A 22,808-nucleotide genomic window follows, 5' to 3' on the forward strand; every position below is an offset into this window, starting at 1 on the left:
GAACCCCTTCAATTCAAAATTCCCCAAACATTAGTGATCTTAAAAGAAAGCTATTATGAATAGGAGCTGCGTAACAACTCAGCTGTTATTTACCGTGTTCCTAATTGGAATTTTCTTCGGTTCAGGTGGCACGTCCTGTGGAACAAATTTCACCGGTTCCTTAATCTGCCTCCTTGATCTTTTGGTCCCATCTGGTAAGGTTTCCATGGCAATATCAGCTTCCATGTCACTGCTACCTGCCTGGTCACACTCGGAGCACTGCCTGCAAAGTGAAAGATTTTATATTGAAAACGGCAGTCACAAAAGCAGAAAAAGAAACATTTTGAAGCAGAAAATAAGTGTCTGGATTAAAAAACAAACAAACAACAAAAAAAAAAAACCCAATCAGTAAAAGCCAGGAAAGCCCATGACATCTAAAGAAACTTCTCAAACACACAGTATTTTAAGCAACTAACCAGACAAACAGAAAGACTGTTTTTTATTGTTGGCTTTTTTCTGACAGTACGTAAACTTTGAAACCCAAGATTTCGATAGTAGGATTTAAACTTCAAGAAGGATGCTCCCCATTTCACCACCTGTATTCCTACCCATATCCCACTTTTAATGGTGTCCACTGATCAGAAATCCGTTTCATTCTCGTAACTGCTGCTGCAGCTGAATCTTCACCACGACCCAGTACAGAATTCATTCTCCTGAGAGAGTTCTTTAGTGGCATGGATTTGCAAGAAAGGTCAGTTATGAAAATTGATTTTAAGATCTATTGAGGGAGGGACATTTTAAGTAAAAAAAAAATTAGTTCAGAAACAGCTGGAGATGCATAGAGGCTGCAAATGGTTTATTAACAATCTTTGAACACCACGTTGAAAAAAAACATGCCTTCTTGAATTTCTTAAAAACTACAAAATCACAATCAGAAGTTCAAAAGTGAACAGGCTCTAATGCATGCTATTAACAAGCTCCATGAAAGAATTAACATGATGGGAAGTCATCTGGATTTGTTCTCATCTGCAGCATAAGTTAGTCTTATATAAGGTCATATATGTAGATGTTAACCAAAAATATGAAAAATGAACCCACTGATACTAGTGATACTGGCTGTTTTTAGAATTCCTTTGTATATAACATTGTCAATTCAGCAAGCTATAAATTCTTTCAAACAAATTCCAATCATCACTGTTTTCCTGTATTAAAAATAGTATCAACTGAAAAAATTTTAAATTATATTCTGCTATTAATTGGCATTAACATAGATACACATTAAAAATTTTCTAAATGAAGTAGCAAATTTGCTTTCTAAGGAGACATAGAAAAAACATGTATGCATTTATTTGTAGTTACATGTTAATACACACCTGAAAGAAGAAGGCAGGGTAATCTGGTATCTAAATAAAAGCACAAAGTTCTACAGYGCTGCCAGGTATACTTTTTGTATGTGAGCTGATTTCCTCATATGTATATGTTTAACAGAAACAGTTTTGCTATTTTGAATTTCAGTAAGGGCTATCACGCTATTAACTAGTTTGATTATAAAAAGCAGATGCTCTTTTCACATTTTGAAAAGCTATTACCGACCAGTAATATATTCCATTTAATCCAAACAACAGTCCGTCTTCAAATCAATAGAACAGAACCACAAACAAATATAACAGTGTTAGGACAGGCAAAAATGTTTTTAAACAGTATTTTTAAACAAAGGCTGGTTTTGATCTATGGTTCCGTAGGTACTTTAAATACCAGCTGAAATAAACAAACAAACAAACAATGTAAGGCTGTGGCTATACTGCCTATTCCAATTTTAATTCAATCAAGAGGGAAAAAAAACCAAGCAAACAAAAAACCAACTTTGCATGTTTTCTAATTCTTACAAGCTCTTAATCCAAGCAGGATAGGCTCAGATCTTTTCTGGCCACACCAAAAGACAATGGCAGTCATCACGGTCTGCTAGATAGACTAGTGGCTGACAAATTAAAATACAGAGGATCTAATCCTGGCTTGGATAACTGTTATCAGTGTGACCTTGGCTAAGTCAACACCTTTCTGCTTTAATTTTTCCATACGTAAAAATTAAGTTAATAGTTGATACTTTATAACATTATGAAGATTAATCACTTATTATCTCTAAAGCATCTGACACCACTGGAAATCAGACACAGGCCAGTGCTAGTAGTACTTGCTGATCTGGAAAGGCAGAAGTACTACAAGGTTGATTGCTGGAAAGATAACATAGTTCTCTCCCTTCTCCCATACAAATATGAGGACTTTATTAGTAGCCAAAACATAAGAAAGTAGTTTATATACTTTTACACTTTGCGAACAGTTTGGGCCAACATACAACTGTGTAATATGTGACTAATTCCTTCTTCTCTTTGCAAGCCCCACTCATGAAACATTCATTGCCTGTTAACATCTCTACACCTCTTTAGTGCACTAAAACATAAAACCAATAATATATGTTATGGTGTAACAACTTTTACAAAATACTACTTTTTATAGTAGCTTTTTACATAAATTTCTGTATACATACATATATATATATACATACACACACACATATATATAAGTAAAAGCATTCAGATCAAACTGACAAGAAGARTATATAAACAAAAGCTCTGCAATGATGTAATGAGAGAGAGAAGCTTTACAAATTAGAGCATTCCTTAAAATTCTTTGTGTACTCTGTTACAGAGTTACTTTGTGTCCTTAACATTGTGTCCTTAACTTTTAAACTGTCTTCAAGCTGTCCAAGTCAAAACTTCCAGGAGATTTTCTGTTTGGTAAATGCCATAGAGCACAGTCTTTTGTAATATGGAAGCATTGGTCGCATCATTAATTTATGAAACAGAAAGCACACCTGAAAGTATTAACTATGATCTACTTATGCAGATGAAAGCAATAGCTATGAAAGTGTTCCTACAATACTGTGATGAGTATTTCTTACACAAAGGGAATTTTTCACATTACGATAAAGTGTACTATATATAAAGTGTTGCACAATTAAAGAGCTGCATAAAAAGTTGAAATTGTTATAAGACAGAAAAATTAGTGGTGTGATCTTACAGAAGTATTTGGACTTAGGAATGGATAAGACTGTGGATCTTTCAGCCTGAAACTGTGATTAAAATATCCCTGTTCTTTAGCCCCATGCTATTAAAATGGGAAAGACTGTATTTTTCTGCTACATGAACTCTGGCAGTAGTACAGAAAATGTAACAGTGCAGACCAATAAAGTACCTTAGATTCATAAGGGCTCTATATAAATAAACAAACAAGCAGGCACTGTAACTTTGATGTTAGTGAGGAAGAAAAAAAATTTCCTCCAGCAGATGATATTGCCTGCAAATTTCTGAAATTCCATTTTTATGTCTGAGCTTACTCTGAAACAGGTGGTGCAAGTGTCAAAGTAATCAAAATAAGAAATAAGCTAGATGCACAAAAAGGAAGCCATGGTTGAGAGTGGAAAAGAAAAAAAATACAGAAGAACAAAACTTTATAAATAAACTAAAGATGAGGGGGAAAAAGGAAAATTACTAACATAAAATTATGAGGAGCTTCTTGATTTACTGGAATAGCCCCTACTATAACAGGCACCTTAGCAACAATTTCATAAAGCGGTCAAGCTTCAACTTTAAAGTAATTAGGTCGTTTTCTCCTATAGGGCCCACTGAAAAGCTATTCCAGAACTACACTCCGAGTTAGAAACAATTTCCAAACTTCCAGCTCATAGTACAGTTTATTTCAATATGGTTCTTGAGTTTAAAAAAACTCCTTTCCCATTCTGCTGCTTAATTCTGACATACTCACAGAAAGCAGTCATACGACTCTCCTTCCTTATTTGGTTATGCTAAAGTCATGCTCATGGAGTTTCATCTCTTCCAAGGAGAATCTGTGAATAGAGACCCTACCACTACAGGTCATCTTTCCATGTGTTCAGACAGTCTTTAACTATGTCTACATTAGCAAGCGCTGCCATGCAGCACAAGCAAATTAACAGGAGACGCAGTTGGTGCTGAGGACTCAACTTATGCACACTGGCTTTTGTTTTGTCTTTACGTTGGACTCGCTGAACCTCGCCTCATAGACAGAACACCCACCAGCAGCCGAAGGCAACCAGGTAGGCTCTCGGAGTTCATCTTCCGGGCTCACCTGAAAGCAATGCAGTTCACACGCTCTAGGGTTCACAGTGTGAACCAAAAAGCAGCGAGTGGAAACAGGAGGAGATTTACTTCAAACGCATACTCCTGATCTACATTAAAATGTTAGCACAGATTCGGCCTTTGTGGAAAATGGGAAGCCGTAACTTCACAAAATAGTTTGGAGACAGCTTTTTTTTTTTTTTTTTTTAATAGCAGTTCCTTAGGTATTTTAGACAGGATAATTTTCACACTCAGAGAATGTTTCTATAGTAAATAGAATATATACAGGTAAAATCCTTTGTGTTAGTGGAGATTAAGTAATCATGATAGAAGCAATCTGTCAAACAACAGAAGCATTTTCAACAACAACAATCTACTTAACAGAAGCATTGCAGTACTCTTTCCTTACACAATCATTAAGATATGATTTAGGGAGCTTTCATATTGATCAAAATGCTTCTTACTGTTTCCATGTACTTGACAATCATTAAAAAAAAAACAAAACTGCTTCTGAAAGACAAGTGCAAACACCCAACTTTTTTAAAAAATATTTCTCTGATTATAATAAACACCCTCAAATGGCAGAAATGAACATCTACACCACTGTTAAATAGGATGTGGGGAGGAGAGGGGAAGAATGCAGTTTGGAGACTGGGGTTTTTTGGTGAAGTGGAAACAAAAACAGAAGAGAGAAACCCCTGTTGCTTGCCCCCTCAAAATTAATGCAAACAGTGACATTATGAGGCTTTTGTATGCTGCAGCTTTACACATCAAAAAATCTAAATGCAGTTGAGCCTGGCACATGGAAATTTGTGAAACGATGATGGGAAGAGATGAAGATTAGAAATTGAACACCTTTTTTTAAATAAATGAAATGTCATGAAGTTGAAGGTCTCACAGATAGGGCTTCACAGCAAACACAATCTTAACACAAATCTATTTTTATTTTTAATGTTTTAATAATCAAACAAGCATCTCAATTTCTTTGCTATATGAGATAGCAAAACAGATAAAAACATCTGAATATATATATTTTTTAAAGATAACACTACTATAAAAATTAGGAAAAATTTGAAGCCTTGTTCAGTTATGTTATAGAAGAGTTCGACCGGCTTAATTGTGTTATGCTACATATACTCAGAGTGGCTTGTAAAATGAAAATACAAAATACTCAGTCTGAACAAAAAGACAGTCATTCTTATCATCGCATTAGGCAGGAACAGAATTTGGAAGAAACCAGGATCCTTTGCATACAAAAAGTTTACTGTTAAAATAGTAAATTTAAGTCTCATGCTGAATGAACAGGACTACAATGTTTCATTTAAAAAACAAAAAACAAACAAAAAAACCCCCAGTTCCACCTATGCTGTTTATACAGGAAAAATCATTCAGCTTTAGTTATTTTTAGTTTGGCTTGTTTTTACAGATCTAGTCTGTCTAGTACGTCTACACTCTGTGACAAATCATGTCTTGAAGTTTTAGCAAAGAATGAAACCTCTTTCAGCTTGAGAAACATGAACCTTAGCTTTAAGATGACACCTATGCTCTGGAAATTTGAATAAACCACACAAGTTTTGAAAGATATAGCGGAAGTAGAACATAAGACGACTGCTCTTATTCTGGAGCAAAATAACAGCATATATGAACAATAAATAGCTTGTCAAAGAGCTTCAAATACTATCTTGCAGARAGAACAGCTACTGAAAGTTTGTCATTTGCAACCACCCAAACGCCCTTCAGTTAGGGCGCATGAAAAATCTGCTTGATTACCTACATAAAAATTGACAGATTATATGTAATATTGTATTATATACACACATGTATATTATTAATCTTATATCATTATCTAGTAACTCTGGATAAAAAAAACAATCAAGATATGCTGGATCAATATTGAATGAGTGCACTCAGGAATACGAACGAACGTTCAAATCCTGAATCAGTGACCACGTGATACTAGTCAGGGACTCCAAAGCCCACTTTCTGTCCCATGCCGATACTTTAATGTGCACAGCAAAGTTACTGCCAAAATATTCTGGCCTTCATAAAGAAAATAAATCCCACCAAGCCTAATATCTTTAGTCGTTGTTTGGTTAATCTCAATTCCCAACATTTCATATACTAGCAAAGGTTGTCACTATTTGTCAGTGATCCGATTTCAGCAGAAAGAACTGGTCTCTGTTGATAGCCACCAAATATTTTCCTCGATGAAACACCAATATTTAACAACTAGGTTTTGATTTATTGTATTGTCTGCCAACACTTCTGTCCAGAATGGGCAAGGGCATAAATACACAGGTTGTCAGTGAAAATGACAACTTACTTTTATGAGAAAACATGAATCAAATGAATATTGTAGGGTTTAATCAGTAGCATTTCTAAGAAACTGGACACTTTCAAATTTTAAAATAAAAGTATGCCATAGCACTTTACTCTGTGATTAAAACTGAAAGAGTACTTTGGGAACACCAGGTCAAAGCAGATAAAAATTAATACTTTCAAGTTTTATTACTTGAAATAGTCATGATATGCTCTTCTTTTAAAAAATAAACCAACCTGACATGAGGATGGGCCTTAAATTACTTTAACACAGTAAGTTTATTTTTAAAATATTCAAGATGTAGAAATGTTGCATTGCAAGAAACTTTCAGGCTGCTGAACTGGGAAAATTCTTAGTGTTAAGCACCTGAAACCAGTTTCTAGTGATTTGTGAGCAACTGTTACTTACTAACTCTAAAATCTTATTAAGACTTTGCTAAGTCTAAAATCACTACCTCCTTTTAAYGTTTAGAAATATTCAGTTAATATGTGCTTTCTTTAATCAATTAGCTTTTAAATGTAAAAAGGGTATTATTTTTCTTACCTTACCAATATGTATAATAGATTTTTTTAAACAATTTCAAAATCTGTTTTTATATATTTCAATTCAAATTCCTATCAAATGCTGAGCATCAAATGCACAAAAGAATGAAGTATTAACTCATCTGATATAGCATCACGTAGATAGGCTGAATCACTCCACATCCTCAACATAATATAAAACACTGAGTATACAGAATAAAGTCATACTAAACTACACAATGTTTAAATAAATATGTATCGATAAAGTACATGACCCTATGTAGCTAAGTATCAGACCTCCTGTAAAGATTAAAGTTAATAATCACAAGTAAATGATTACCAGTGATAATCCAAAGGAAAGTAAAATCAAGTACCAATTATTTTTAACTGTTTCCTGCCTACTGTTTTAAAACAGGATTAAAATCAGCACTTTAAAATCACTTTAAACAAAATCTTCCACCCTGCCAAACATTTCAAGGAATTTCCTGCTATACCCATTTTCTCACTTTCTTTTTGCATAACTTCACATTATATCCTATACAAATATCTGAAAAGTACTTGATCCCTATATTAAAAAAAAAAAGTACTTTTCTTCATGGCTTAATCAAAAGATTAAAAATATATTCAAAACAGTGGGGGGGAGGAGGAGGAGAAACTGCTGAACTCACACTCAGATAAGGGTCTCTCCTATATGCTCTCCACTGACCCTGAAAGGAACATATAAAGGCATGGCCAATGATGAAAAGAATGCAATCAATACAGCTCAATTTGTCTGCTATAATCTCATACCCCAGAATATGTCTTAGCTAATTAGAAGTGAAAGCTAAGTTTGTGATCAGAGGTATAACTGAAGCATGAAATTCACAGCAAATATAAGTCAGAACTTTGAAATAAAGCCATTTACTACCTAACCTGACCTATTCTGCCTTAACACCTGCTGAGAAGTACAGTCTTACACCCTTCGGACTGATGGCTTTTAGTGAACCTTTTCAACTTGGTTAAAAAGCAAAAAAATAAAAAATAAAATAAAAAAATTACTTCCATGTAACATGACTATGTTGCAACTTTACATTTAACCAAAGAGCTCAGAATTCCCATGAAATAATTAAAAGTCCAAAATCACAGACTACAATATTAGGCTCAGGATATTAATTATGACAGAAATCTCTCTGAGCTTTTCAGCTTTTAAAGGAAATCTCTATTAATTTAATAAACCAATTTACTAGACAAAATCCAGATTCTGTCATCTTAAGATTAAAAAAAGAAAAAGAAAAAAAAAGAAAGACTTCCCTTTTCATGCATCAGCTATCTTGGTTTGCGCACAACTATTACAATTACCCCAAAAGACAACTTAGTAACTGTTTTACGAAAGTTTCAAAAAAAAAAAAAAAAAAATCAAGAGTGACACAGGAAAATAAATAGAATCTTTTCTTGGCAAAAACTGTTTTAAGGAATTCTTGTAATATTCTGACTTGGTACCTTAACATTCAGTCAGGGAGATTATGACTTCTTCTTAAAAACTATTTCTTTATTAACACGTTTCAGGACAGCTTAGAAACTCATCAAATGCTAACACAACACAGTGGCACACTAGTTTTATGATGGTTTAGAATTCATCACCTTTACCATATTGTCAGGTCTCCATGGTATCACTCGCCCTTTGTTCTGCTCCACTGGCATAAAAAGCATTTTAATTCAGTAGGAAACTAAATCCTGTAAGTACAGTTATGCATATGCTTTTGCCATTGCAGATTTGAATCATAAGAAGCAAGTCCAAGTGATTGCCTATATTGCAGTAAACTGATTTACTCCTTACCAGATTATCAGGCCTAAGCATTTTTCTTAAAGGTCTGGATAGAAAAGTTGTATATCCGGGTCCTAAGATAAACAGAAGACCAAGTCTTTCGTTTCCTAAAGGCAACTGAGATTCCTATAATCTGTTTGTACACAGGGTGGCTAGTAGTGAGAAATCTTTACAATGTAACTTAATTTTTTACCTTCAAATATTACTGCTATTAATCTGAAAATAAAATAATTCAGGTCAGACAATATTAGCAACACCTAAAACATTTAAAATTCACAAACCTCTTCATTTCAAGTCCTACTTTAAGTACGGAGATGGTACAAGATAACACAGTAACAGCATTCTTACCAGTAACTGTTCTTGGTCTTCCTCGGCATCCTTGTCAGAGGAGGATCCAGGCAACCAAGATGATAATGGAGTTTACAAGTATCACACAGTAACAGGAGGTGTTGATCATGGTTCTTCTTGCAAATTCCACAACTTTTAACGTAGGCAGCAGAAAAGCATTGTAATTACATTTGAGATGACAAAGAATAAACCATACATCCCAACACATTCCCCAGTTTCAGTAAAAATATAACATCTTAAGTGTGTCACTTAAGTGCACAATTACTTTTTAAGGAACTTCTATCTATATACAGTACAATATAAAAGGCACCTAAAACAGTAAACCTTCAACATTAAACAGTTTTTAATCTAATTTTTAATGACTTCCAATCAATAAGTAACCACTTGATACTTTGACAAAATGTACCAGTGGCAGATGGAAAAAAATATTACCTTTGCCATCCAAATGCTTAAATAGAAAATTATACTGTTATTATCAGTATTACTAATCACGTACTTGTTTTAACAATGCAAGTACCCTGAAACAAGTCTGCATTGTTATTACATTGGGCAATGTATCAACTCCTAAGAAATTTCATTTCTTTTTTTAGTATTATTTACCAGAGGAGCTAAATGATTGAATTTGTAAGCAACAGAACTAGTAAAGCATGACTTCCTATTACTTGTTTGTGTGCATATGTGTGGAAGTTCACAAATCTTCACACTGCTCTCATGTTCTCCACACTTCCACCTCTCACAGCACTAGAATTAACTTTTGCTTGTGTAACCCATCTACTGTGTTTAGCCTGCTAGCTGGGCAAGATACAGCCCATTTGTTGTGGCGGGATGGCTCGCTACTGCCCTCTGGATGAGCCACAGACTATGCTGCTTCTCAGCGGTGGCAAGAGATAAAGATCCAAGATGTTATGTTGCACAGGCATGCTCTGCGTCATCCTAGTGTATGTGCCATCATTAAAGACAGCTAAGACCAGTCAGTGGATTCACAACTTATAGGAGGGGGGAGAAGGTGACAGAATGAATTAATACATTTTGTTTTCTTGGGAGTGTAAGTATATATAAAAGACAAGTTATCCAAAAGCATTTGACAGCCCATGACTTGAGCAAAAAGTAAAAATTCTTATATGGCAAGCATTTTACACACCCAGCTACTGTGACTAAACAGCAGCAGCACTGGTTGCAAAGTCATCAACACAGATGATTACATTCAAAAAACAAGATGACCAGTTAAAATTTTTCACATCACAGAAGCAAAAACAATCTTCTATTTCATCTGTAAAGAGTTACACTTATTCTTAAAGCACTGCTATCAAATTAACAACAAAAAATATCCTTATTGACAGGTGCCAAAGTGAAGAATTGACTACTTCTCAACTTGCCTACAGAAGTAAAATGTATAGAGGACTCTGACCATTTCGTTAACCAAAACTGAAGCAAACAATTTTCTCTTAACAATTTTTGAAACTAACTTTAACTTCATTACATACTTTATCTATTCTGTCAAGACTTCTACTTGCCTATAAAGTACAGCTGGAAGTGTAGATGTCTTTTGTGTTCCTCCTTCCTTTTTACTCGGTTTTCTTTCCTTCGGAGCACGTAAAATTGCTGGTATGTTCAATTTCTATTGGATTTGAACAAATGCAGTATATATTAATCTTGGGGACATTTAGAGCATACTACTCAAATCTCAGTGTATGAGAAACAAGTTTGATCATGCTCAAATTATCAGTAGGAAATTGCTAAAGCTACCTATTTTACAGACAAGAACAACTACAGATGTTTATGTTACAAAATCAGATTAGTATAGAGTAGTATTGTAATCATTTTTGAATTTAATAAAATGAGATCACATGTTGAAATACTAGTTTTTAACTTTCTATTCAAGCTTCAAGAGAGACAGACAGAAAAGGATGCATCTGTCTAGAAAGCTGAAAAAGGAACAGGAAAATTCACTAAACCGACAGAAAAACACTAAGGCAGTTTATTTTTCCCAACATCCCTACTACACTGGTGCTCCATAGGTTAATTAGAAAAATTATCTTATTTGATCAAACTCTCCACAAAGCAGACAAGATTCTCTTCGGGTTTCTACTAATCTGCAGTATGCTAGCTTCTCAGACAGCAAACATCTATCAAAGTCATTTCTCAGCAGCCCCATGGGCCTGCATCTGTTCAGCCAACTGGAAAAAAAATGTCATGCAAGCTGTGCAAATGAATTCTACTAAACTGATTTTTTTAATTTAGTGACGTTTGCACCAGGAAATATATTTGTGAACACTTTCTCTCCCTTTTAAGATGGCTTTGAAAATCAAATCTTGATCCAAGAGATAAATCGTATAAGAATCTTTCTTCATAAGTACAAAAGAGAGGCTGACAAACAGAACCAGAAAAAAAATAGCCTTCTATAAGAACTATTAATGCATAAAAAAAGGGGCAGTTTTCGTTTTCTGAACAGTACAAAAATAGCAGGACCAAAGGGCATCACAAAATTATGACCCAATTAAATAATGTCTGCATTTTTATAATGAGCAGTTTCTTCTTTAAAACCATGACTGGAAATCATTTCAATCTCTTTCTGACAGCAAAGTTAACCATTGCCACATAATACCTTGGACATAAAAGACACATGAGCACACACGTTCACTGTATGAATACATCACATACAGACATATGCAATAACCCGCACTTCTCTCTTTTCTCCATGTATGTCAATGGCAACAGAGTTAATTGCTGGCAAAAGGAAATAATCCAAATCTTTTCTTTTCCTGGATATTTGTATTCGTTTCAACAAAACTATTCTTCTCTACTCAGTTAAAAGCTGTCACATACACAGTGCAGTTTTAAAGATGTATATCTTATAAAAGGTTATCATACCATTTGAAGTCTACAGTAACTAAAGATAATGAGGAGACAAAACCAGTAGGATTAACTCATGCTTCACGTTAAGCTTCATCACAAATGACAGATCAATCGGTTACAGCAAATGAAAGAATTCTGCAAACAAGATCACTATTACAACGACAAAATTAAACTGCAGGTTCCTACTAGGTAGTTTGCAGAAGTCTAGATGTATTTCAGTCAGAAATCATTATCCCCAGAGTACAGCCTGGGCCTGATCAAATCAATTTATTTGGCCATAAAAGTGACAGACAGAAACAGAAAAGCCTGTTCTTGGAACACCAGGTCTGCATATGAATTACAAAGGGAAGAAAAAACCAACCTGCCCAATGATCCTACCCAGCAGAGCCCAAATGCCTTGCCCTTCATTTCGTAGTTTTCCGTTCATATTTTGTAGTTCTTCCAAGGACTCACACAGCTGAAAAGTAAAAAAAACAAAACAAAACAAAATTTTTAAAAGCCTGTTTAATTAAAGTTACTCAACCTCTTACCTATAGGATGTGCTTTACTTTATCGGGGGATTAAAAAGCAATGAAACTCATGTCAGTATAGCTGTGATCAATGCAATAATTTAGCAATCTAACAGAACTAAGCAGCCATCTGTTTCGTAAAGACGATCTGAAACAATTCAGCATGAAAATAAGGTTCCATAAAGACAATCTGAAAGCAAAATGAAAATATGGCAATATCTTGCATGTTTTGATTACACTACTTAAGCTGCAAGATTATGACAAGTATCTACATAAAAGAATTCAAGTTCTCTATTGTCATACCAGAACTTTACGTATCTTCAAAAGTCTTTTTTTAGAAGCAAAATACTATCAAAGTTAAGAAAAGCAATACTAAAACAGTACATGGGTTTATCCTTTTTTTCTTCACCTTATTATATTCCACATGAAGCTTTTCCTGTTCATTTTCTAATTTATCCTTGATATTCTTCTGTTCAGCCATATTCTCCTGGATTTGAATCATGCGCATATTTCTCTCTATTTAAAAGAAAATTTCATTATTTTCTAGCCTTGGCTATATTTTCAAGATTTACATACTGGAAAGAACGAAGCAGTGAAATGTAAAGCATAAAACCGTAACAACACAGGTGCACAAACTATACAGACTGAGTAGAATGAACAGTCATTCATAACATTTACTTTTTGCTGCATATGAAAACCTAAAACAGGCTAGTTATTTAAATGATGAGCTTTGATCAAACAGACCCAAAGACAAAAGCATGCTGCTTCACACAGAAAGGGAAGACAACATCAGAAAAAAGCGATGCCAAAAGGTACCTAACCTTTCATTCTTTTCTTAGCAAAAACACTTCCTCCTGTTTATATTTGAAGGATTTTCTTCTTTTGTAAAACTTCTTTAAAAAAATTACTAACTTGCTGTATAAATTGAGATACTGAGCAACGACATATCTGAACTTGAAGTCTTAATTCACATTTATCTACCAATAACAAAGAAATGCAAATAAAAGATAGAAAAAAAAGCCAATAAATTAGCATGGTACAGATACAGGAAAATGGTGATTTCTTCATTAAAAAGAAATAAGAAATTCTGATCCTTACCAAGGTAATAATTCACAAAATCAGCAGTGAGAGCTGGTTGTTTATGTTTTCTTCTTCCATCAACACTGGAACTGGTATCTGAAGTATCCACTGGAAAAATGTCTGTACTAATGCCCATTAATTCAGCTTTGCGCATAAGCTTACGTATGGCGGAAGCACTGCTAGTAAGCGGTCGTGGTAGCTTCTCCCTGGGGACCCAGGCCTGAGGCCTGGTGGTACGAGCCAGCTCTGCCTTGGCACGATACTGCTGTAGTCTGGCATTGATTCGAGCCTACAATAAATTCCACAGATTAAAAAAAAATAAGAGAACAATGCAAAACCATTTTTGAGTTATATCCTTTTGGAACATATCTGCATTTTAATTTCTTTTAAAAAACTGCACAATCTAATCATCACTATTTTCATTCTGGAACACTATGACTCAAGAAAGACAGTGATACAGACATTTGATTTTACCTCAAAATTCATATCTAAGTAGCATCATCCTTTCATGAGGTTTTAGAAGTAAATTGGAAAAAGCATTCACACATTTCTTGGTAAGATTACTCCATCAATGAAATTAATATTAATGACTGCTGGCTTTCAGACAAACCTTTCTAATAGCAATAATTTGATGGAACTGTGAAAATTCACTACTGGGAAGAACTTTGGCTGACCTATCAAAAATGTATTTATATATATTTTTATCGCTCACATATATTTAAAGTTTGTGAATGGCATTTTTGCCATATTTGTCCTCTTTTTGTAGGAACTCCTTTTCTCAATGCCATATCTCTTTATAAACTATTAAACTAGCTGATTATAACATGTCAAAAAATAGAATGGAAACAGAAGTGAAAAAGGCAAGAGAAGCTCACAATATATATTGCTGATGACATCTGTATATTTGTGACCATCTGGGAAACCAACCTCGGAAGACCAAAGTTGCTACAGGCATTCAAAAAATACTGTCTTGCAGGGAATCTATGCAGTGGCAATTCTGGCAGAAAATGACATCAGCATACAAACCTTCAGTGGCAAAACTCCAGCAGACTATCAGAAGTTGTTTACTTGCCTGTATAAAGGAAAAGCTAAACTAATCCAATTGCCCCAACGAATGGTATGAGATACTCTCAAGAGAAAGGTAAAGTGTGTATATACGTGCTATGCTTAAGGAACATCTTTGAGTACGGACAGCATTGCTGAAGGTAATATTACAGACACAGTTAACACAACATACTACCTTATTAGGTGTTGAACATAATGACCAAGAAACATGACAAATGTGGCTTGCAGGCCAGATCTAAGCCCAAGGGCTTTTTTCTTGAGCCCACAGCAGCAAAGAGATCCACCTACAGCTGCCTTGCTGAAGCTTTATTCTCCCCTGGAATGAATAAGGATGGCTGATAGCTTCCTCAGCCAAGACACTTCCTCACTGATTACACGCTTGGTTCTGAAACACCTGAAGTCACTTAAGATGTCACACAACCGTGTGCTCAGAGCAGCATTCCAGAAATAGCCGAGACAAGTTAGCATGGCTAATCTAAATGAAATCCTGAATTCCAAACTTGGGTTTAGGTAATTTTCATGTATACACTTTACTCATAAAGGAGCAACGTACATTATCTTTACTGATAGAAATAAAGTATTTTAATACAGAATATTTTCCAACAATCCATAACAGTCCTTAGCTTTATATAATATACTCCTCAGAGGGATTTTCTTTTTTGGGCCACAGGACTTGCCAGACCATAGGCTCAACTGGCTACAAGGTCCTGAATACCCTTTTTTCTCCTCCAAAACTGTGCCTCAAAAATCCATTTTCACAATATCAACTAAATAATTTAGACCACATACTTATTTATGCTAGCTCCATCTCTGTACACAAAGCTTGTGCCCATAAACTCCTGTGGAAGTGAACTTTTGTGTGTGCATATGTACATATAAGTACACTAATACAGAGAGAGAGAGATCTCAGTTTCTCCTCCTTTTTAACCCAGTGTAGAATGCAGTAAAAGAACAGACTAACCAATTTTCATTATGGTCTGCATTTCATCCTTTCAGTATCTCCAGAAGGTTTTGGAATCATCTTCATCTTTTTTCAGACTAAGTTATCTCAAGATCCAGATTCTCATTTCCCAGACAAAAATCACAGTAGCAAATTTAACCATCTTTGTTGAACCTGGACTCATGCAGATAATGTGCGGTAAGCTATCGTGTGAATTTATGCTTACTTTGTGTCAACTCCCCAGACAGACGTTTCCAGTACATGCTAAGAATCCTTTACAGTTCTGCATTTCTATAACGCACAGAAACCAAAGACAACAATTACTTCAAAAAATCCCAATACATAAAACTAGGCATTTTTCTAGCATCCCATCTGCTTCTGTGCACGTAAACTAAGACACACACACAACACTAACCCAAACTTGTGCATCACCAGAACCTTCAATAACAAAATCATGCGGTAAGACCTCATCCTGTTTTGCTTCCTTTTACAGAATGTGAGAGTTATCAAACTTATACGAAGATGTCTATGACACCATGTTTAGTAAATCCACACGCAGTTTTCAATGTTCATTCTTCTAGTTTCTACTTCTAAATGTTTAATCAAAATAATTCAGAACACAAAATCCGAGGGGGCTTGGTTTGGAGGAAGGAGAAGAGACAGAGGGAAATGCACGGCACTTGTTATCCTTGATACAGCACTGCATAACAAATGCATGGATCTAAGTGAAACACAGGGCTGAAAACAGCGCTAATAAACCCCACTGGACCCAAACCGACTTTCCACAATTGGCATTTAACATTATGCCTGTTGATATGCAGATTATCGTGATTTTCCCATTACACAGGGGTATTGCACATAACTGAGAGCCAAGTGTACTCAACAAGAATTACCTAATCAATTGCAGTCAAGCAAGACCAAGCTCTATAGCTGAGAGAAATATTTTATACAAAATTCTTCTACGATAGTTTGCTCATATGCATTCTCAAATCCATTATGTCATTTTAAACTGATTTTCTCTTTTTCTATCAAAGATCTCTGCAAAACTAGAAAGGCATGATTTTCTTTTTTTTTTAAATAAAAAAATTTGATCATATGAAGATTTATTTTCTGATCATTACCCTGTTGTTCTCCTTTCAGAAGACAACAGCTTGTTCTCTCCGTCAAGTGCCCTGCATTATTTACTATGCATCTGTCATTTCTGCAACAACTCAGGCAGGGTTCCTTCAGACAGCCAGCTACTTCCCCACACAGGCATGATTTTTCTACAGAATCCAGTTCAGCCTAGGCAGTGAATAGCAAGGTAGGCCACAAATTTGTCAGTCAGAAAAAACAAAGAACACAAAATTCAAACATACTGAAGCACAAAGATTCCCTCAGAGCTACTAAAAAGACTGAAATCTTTATAGCAACAAGATGTTAATCAGTTGAGCTAGGTTTATGTGAATCAGTCCTTAGACAGGGATATAAACTTAGACTTTGCCTTAAGACTTTGCCTAAGACTTTCAGACAGCTATTCCACAGCACAGACACCTGTACCTAACATCAATTTTCTTCTAGGAAATTTTTACTATGAAAAAACCCTGCAGAAAAAATTCTGCTTAGACCTATAGCAAATGAAGAAAGGCCCAAAGAAACTTTAGGCTTGCTAAACTCTTCTGCCAAGCTCAAAAATTACAAGAAAAAAAAGTAGACTTTTACTGAACACAGAAGAAAAACACGCCTAATTTCTTGTGTGTCTTTTTTGTTAAGAATCTTGAAAAAAGTGTTTTAAAAATCCCTATGAATTAAAATGAAAAATTACCAACTTTTTGCTACATAAACAATACAAGGATTTTTTTTCAATTCAGACAAACACAGATATCACTCTTTGGTAATTACTTTACTGGGGATTTGTTCTTAAGAGACTAAAACCTAAAAATAATTCACTGCTATGTTAACTGACCATATGCTATCAATATAGAGCAGTCCACATTTCATTTCCAAATGTAATAATCCCATCCCCTTCACTTCTTTCTTGTTTAACATAGATGATTAACACAGACGCAGTTGTGGCATGAATACAGTACCTGGGCTTCTGGCGAGAGCTGTTTCTCTCTTTCCTGCAAGGACATTTTACAGTAAGATTGCAATGCCAAGTAGTTCTTCCGCTTCCATTTTCTGTCTAACCTGTCTGCATGCTGTTTACAATAAGCAAAAAAAGGATCAGCTATATCCTGTTTCAGAGAAAACAAAGGGGAGGGAGGAAAATGAAGTAAGTCTTACATGGCAAAAAGGCTGTGAACAGCACAAATCCAGCATTCTGGCAAGCAGTCCGTATGCAAATAGGCATATTTTTAAGAACTACTAATATGTATGGTTTTTAATTCAAATTTGTCAAGTTGATGTAATTACCCACATAAAGTGTTTTTCATTGTGTGATCCTAAACAATTTTTTAATTAAGGAAAAAAAAAGACAGACAGACACATGCACACACACAGACTTTCTCTCCTCCAACTGTTAGAGACAGACAGACAGACTGACCGTCCCTCTCTCTCAACTGTTAGCCAGCAACCTACTGAGAACAGATCTATTACTTAGCAACTCTTCATGACCTTAAAGAAGTTGCCATGCGTGGGTGCACCACAGACCACAGTTTGACCAGTATTGCTATAAAAATCCAAACAGTTTTATCAATAGGATACACTGACTTAACCATAAATCAGGAACAATTTTTAGGGTAAGTAGCAAGATAAACCTGTTTTATTCATCTTTCAAAAAGTCCTGTAAACTGCATTAGTAATAATTTCAACCTGCAGTTCTATTACCTTGCTATTGCGGTCAGGATTACAACATATACGTTGGTCCAAGTTTAACACACATGCACACACATGTACAGCTACGGCTATACAACCCTGTACACAAYGACAAAGGTCCATTGCAGTGAACAGGTTAAAGCCAAGTTTAGAAATCTAATCTCAGACATGAAATGTCACAAGCCAAGGGTATACATCAGTCGGATATCTTTAACAGCTATTGATGGTCAACACTGCCCATATTCAGATTTAACAATTTTGCTTACTGCTTTTTAATTTTTTAATTTTTTTTTTTTAAAGGTAAGTTCCAGAGCACTGAGGTAAGCAGCCTTTTATGTTAAGTTAAAAGCACAGATTTTAACCACATAGGTAGGTCAAATCAACAATCGAAGCACATTGTTCTGCAATGCAATAAATCAAATATGGCAAAATGGAAAGCTTCCAAAGAATTGCTGCATCAGCAAAAATGATAAAGGCACATCGAGAAGGTATTTACAAGCTAATGAAAAACAGTAGCTATAAGCCCATCTCTCACAGTAATCTTCACTTACTTCAGTCATTTCTAGGTACAGACTTCATCGGGTCTGCATACTATTACAGCTGTACGATTATATCAATTTTTAGCACATGCAAAACTTCCAAGCAGAATATGAATATCTGAGTAAGAAAGATTATTCAGTTTGAGAAGTATATTTCATTGTAAACTTATGATGATGTTTCTATGGTTTTGAAAATATACTGGCAGAGTAAGAAAAACCTATACAGTCTTCCTTGATAAAATAATAAGCCTATCAAACTTTCCTTCACTGCACCTACATAACACAGACTAATAAAATCTGTGCATACTTTCTTTACAAATATGTTTTTATCTAGATTTTCAGAATATGTGACAACTTACTTCCAAAAACTATTATATTAGTGGCTCCCTAAAATTAGATTCTACAAGGCCCTGATTAAAAATATTTTTGTTTGCAGAAAACATTTAAGAACATGTAAGAAAATTTTAAGGTGAGAAGACCAGCAAATGCACATACCTAGCAGAAATTCAACTAAGTTTTTGAAGAATCAACATTACACACAATTTATTAGGGACAAAAACATTTAGGTGACTATGCAATCTTCCTATTTATCAATTTCACAGAAGTTTATTTTGTGAATGCTCTAAAAGGAATCACTTAGTAGTCTATTTTTTCCAGAAACAAAAGGGAGAAATTTCAGTGTAGATAGTGCAGGACAGATCCTGTTTGTGTGCATCTCTAATACTTCCTAAGTCAACAAAAAATTAAATTGTGTACCTATGTACATGACAGGCTTAATCCAAACCATAAAATCAGGATGAATTTTGGCAATCTAAAAGTATTTATACTGTAAAAATGAACTCTGAAATAGAATCTTCTAATCTGAATTGTTTTAATCATATTTTAGGAATAAAGCTGGTAAGAGCCTGTATTAAAAAATTACCAGTAGCTTATAAATGTCTGCTTTTCATTCTGATACCTAAGTGTAATGTTATCATAATAAAAGTCATATACCTGTATCACTATTTAAAGAAAATACTGGAAAATGTGTATGAAAAAACGGTATTAGAAACGTAGCTTATTTCTGAAGACAGTCCTAGGTGGGGGAGAGAAAGAATATTACACTACATACTACATAAACAGCTAAGTAACTATGTCAACCTAGGTGAAGTACAAGGAGTAGGTTCGTACAGAATTCACCTCTGTATTGATCAAAATATATTAAGCTGACAAAGCTAACTTCTGTATTACCCTTCTCTATCACTTTTATGAAGCCATTTCAAAAGATGATCAGTTGACTTTGTTCATCAGCAACTTGATGAACAAAGAGACCTCCCCAGTCAGAGTCTTCATTTGGCCTATGACTTCCTAATGATTTATAAAAACTTTCTTCAGGATTACTGAGCAAAAAAGTGCACAACTTCAGGTCTTCCTCCTTTAGTTGCAACTCTTTCATTCTATCACCCTGTATGTATATCATACCTACCTCTTCTGCTGCTGCTTCTGAGAGCAAGCCTTCCTTCTGAGCACAGGTCACATGGAAGTAAGCTCTGCACATCCCAGCATCGCAACTAATGCAAACACCAGTTCTGGCAAAACGAGGATCTTCGCAGAAACTGCACTCCTTTATATAGGAGGGTGGGAAATGCCACAGTAAGTATTTTACATGTATTTTTGCCTATCACTTGATAATTTACATCTTGCATGTAAAAATAAACAGGTAGGTTTACTCCCATATGGTACAGAGACAAAGTATGCTGCTAACAGCTGTCACTACTTAAAGCGCCCTCCCGTTGCCCTCAATTGATTTCATTTTTAACAAGCAATGGACAAGTACTTAAACAGCCTAAGCAGCATGTTAGATGAATTTTTATATGAACTGCCATGCCTCGTATTCCTCTTCAGAGCAACCACTAAGTACCATCCAAGTGATTTATACACACTTAATTATATAAGCATGGTATCATAAAACAAGCTTAGCACTCAGCAAATGTTCGGTTGTTCAACAGTCATCACCAAACAAGCAAAAATTCAGAGGACAACCAACAACAACAAAAAGATCAATACTCTACATGACTTAGAAACAGATAATTACATAGTTGTCACTCTCATAAATGATGACTGAGGAGCAAATGTGTGACAATGCAGAAAAAAAAAACTTGATTATAAATTTCAGCAAAAAAGTTGTGGTTCCCTTAAACACAGCATCAAGGCTGTAGCTACATGCATGTTTGTAGGCACAGCTGTCTGCAACACAGCAAACTAACAAACATTAATGTGACCTGGAAAAAGATAAACTTATTTTTCAGCCAAATAAGCTCTTCAGTCTTGTTCACCACAAACCCATACCAAACAGCTGTGCCAGCACAGTACAGTGGTGAACACGTGAGCAGGAAAAAGCATATGGGAACAAGAGCTTCTTAAGCAGTACTGCTGCCCAGTGAACAAAGATGACTTAAATTAGGTAGTCATCCACTTCTCAATTTTTCACACCCTGAGTACAGGGCAAAGCTATGTATCAGCTACAGAAGACATCTCCATGCAGCAACAACAGAAACTTAACCAACAACAGAAAGGGACAGCACAGAAAATGCAATGACAGAAGAATCCTAAAACACCACATATCCTAAAAGGTCACCCTTTAGCTGTGCAACAGCAAGATATAACAGCTAATACATGAAGTAAAGAAGAATACTGCATTAAAATGGTATTCTGGGGAAAATTTAGCTAAGTAAGCTATAACTTGTACACTGGATACAGCAAACAAGGTTTGGTTACAACTCTGCTGGAGTAATGATCCCTCATCTGTGTAGTCTACTATTAATCTTACTCATTTTACAGTAATAAAATATGCCTGAATTCTTACCCTTGCTCCTATATAACAGTCAGGTTAATAGAAACAAAAATGCATGATCCATTGCCAACAATAATTTTTAGGGCATTGATAGCTTGCTCTGAGTTTTCTTAAATATTTCTAAACAACAGTAGGCCCACGTAGACATGCTCCTAATACAGATATGTTGCACACTGGCTATCCAAATTGTGTATGAAATATTTTAATTTTGTATTCAACTTGACAAATAAGCATTCCAGGAAATGATTTTGACGATGTATAAATTAAGCATTAGAGGAGCAGCAATACAACTCTCTTTCCTCACATTAGCATGATGGATATGGTTTCTCCACACTGTCCCAACAGCTACAGCAACAATACTTAGGTGTATTAGGTGTGTAAGACAGCAAATTGCTGAATGCTGTTCAAGTTGAGGGTCCCAATGTTGTTGTGTTTTTTTTAAATATTGCTTTGCAGCAAACCTTTTATGCTCATTGTTAGCTTATGATTATAGAGAACCTAAAATAATTCTTACTGAGTGTACATCTGTTTGTCTTAATACACCTCACTTTCCACTTCTCCATTACGTATCCCATATATCCTCTTCTCTTTCCATCCACATTTTGGCAATCTGCCACTGACCAACATTAAAAGAAAGTAATTAGCACTTCCATAAAAAAAAATTAAGGGAAATGGGGGAGAGGACAACAATGACAGAAATGATGGAGTTCAGGGGTAGGGAAAATGAAAAGAAGGAGGGAAGGAAGAACAAAGGTATAACAAACGAACAAACTTTATCATATTTCTAGTCCTGAACCTCACTGCATTTGCAGTAAACAAGAGATATAAAGCTGGAAAGATATATATTACTCTATTATATGTAAAAATAGGTAATAATAGGTAGGTAATAAATGTCTTCTAAACTTACCTTGGCACCATACTTTGAATAATTCATTTCTGTGAGTGTTACTGGCCGTAATTTGTCAATATCTCCAAATGCTACTCCTGGAACATAGAGGGCACAAACAATATGGACCCACCTAAAACAGCAGATAAAATCAGGTTACTGTTATCAACATTTTGTT

At 35.1% G+C, this 22,808-nt stretch overlaps 1 protein-coding gene across 13 annotated transcripts in view; it reads right to left on the bottom strand.

Moving 5' to 3' along the window:
• PHF14 (PHD finger protein 14) overlaps positions 1 to 22,808 on the bottom strand; it is a 172,125-nt gene that overhangs the window by 115,822 nt on the left and 33,495 nt on the right. For all 13 annotated transcript variants that reach the window (XM_026077876.1, XM_026077871.1, XM_026077875.1 and 10 more), the window contains 9 exons: positions 22,652 to 22,763; positions 20,377 to 20,514; positions 17,646 to 17,792; positions 13,590 to 13,860; positions 12,901 to 13,007; positions 12,344 to 12,439; positions 10,641 to 10,744; positions 9,127 to 9,258; positions 94 to 262 (listed from right to left, as the gene is read on the bottom strand). In XM_026077876.1, coding sequence (XP_025933661.1) covers positions 94 to 262; positions 9,127 to 9,258; positions 10,641 to 10,744; positions 12,344 to 12,439; positions 12,901 to 13,007; positions 13,590 to 13,860; positions 17,646 to 17,792; positions 20,377 to 20,514; positions 22,652 to 22,763 — 1,276 coding nt within the window. The remainder of the gene's footprint in view (positions 1 to 93; positions 263 to 9,126; positions 9,259 to 10,640; positions 10,745 to 12,343; positions 12,440 to 12,900; positions 13,008 to 13,589; positions 13,861 to 17,645; positions 17,793 to 20,376; positions 20,515 to 22,651; positions 22,764 to 22,808) is intronic.

Source organism: Apteryx rowi, unplaced genomic scaffold, assembly GCF_003343035.1.
Source record: "Apteryx rowi isolate R43461 unplaced genomic scaffold, aptRow1 scaffold_465, whole genome shotgun sequence".
Classification (NCBI taxonomy): domain Eukaryota; kingdom Metazoa; phylum Chordata; class Aves; order Apterygiformes; family Apterygidae; genus Apteryx; species Apteryx rowi.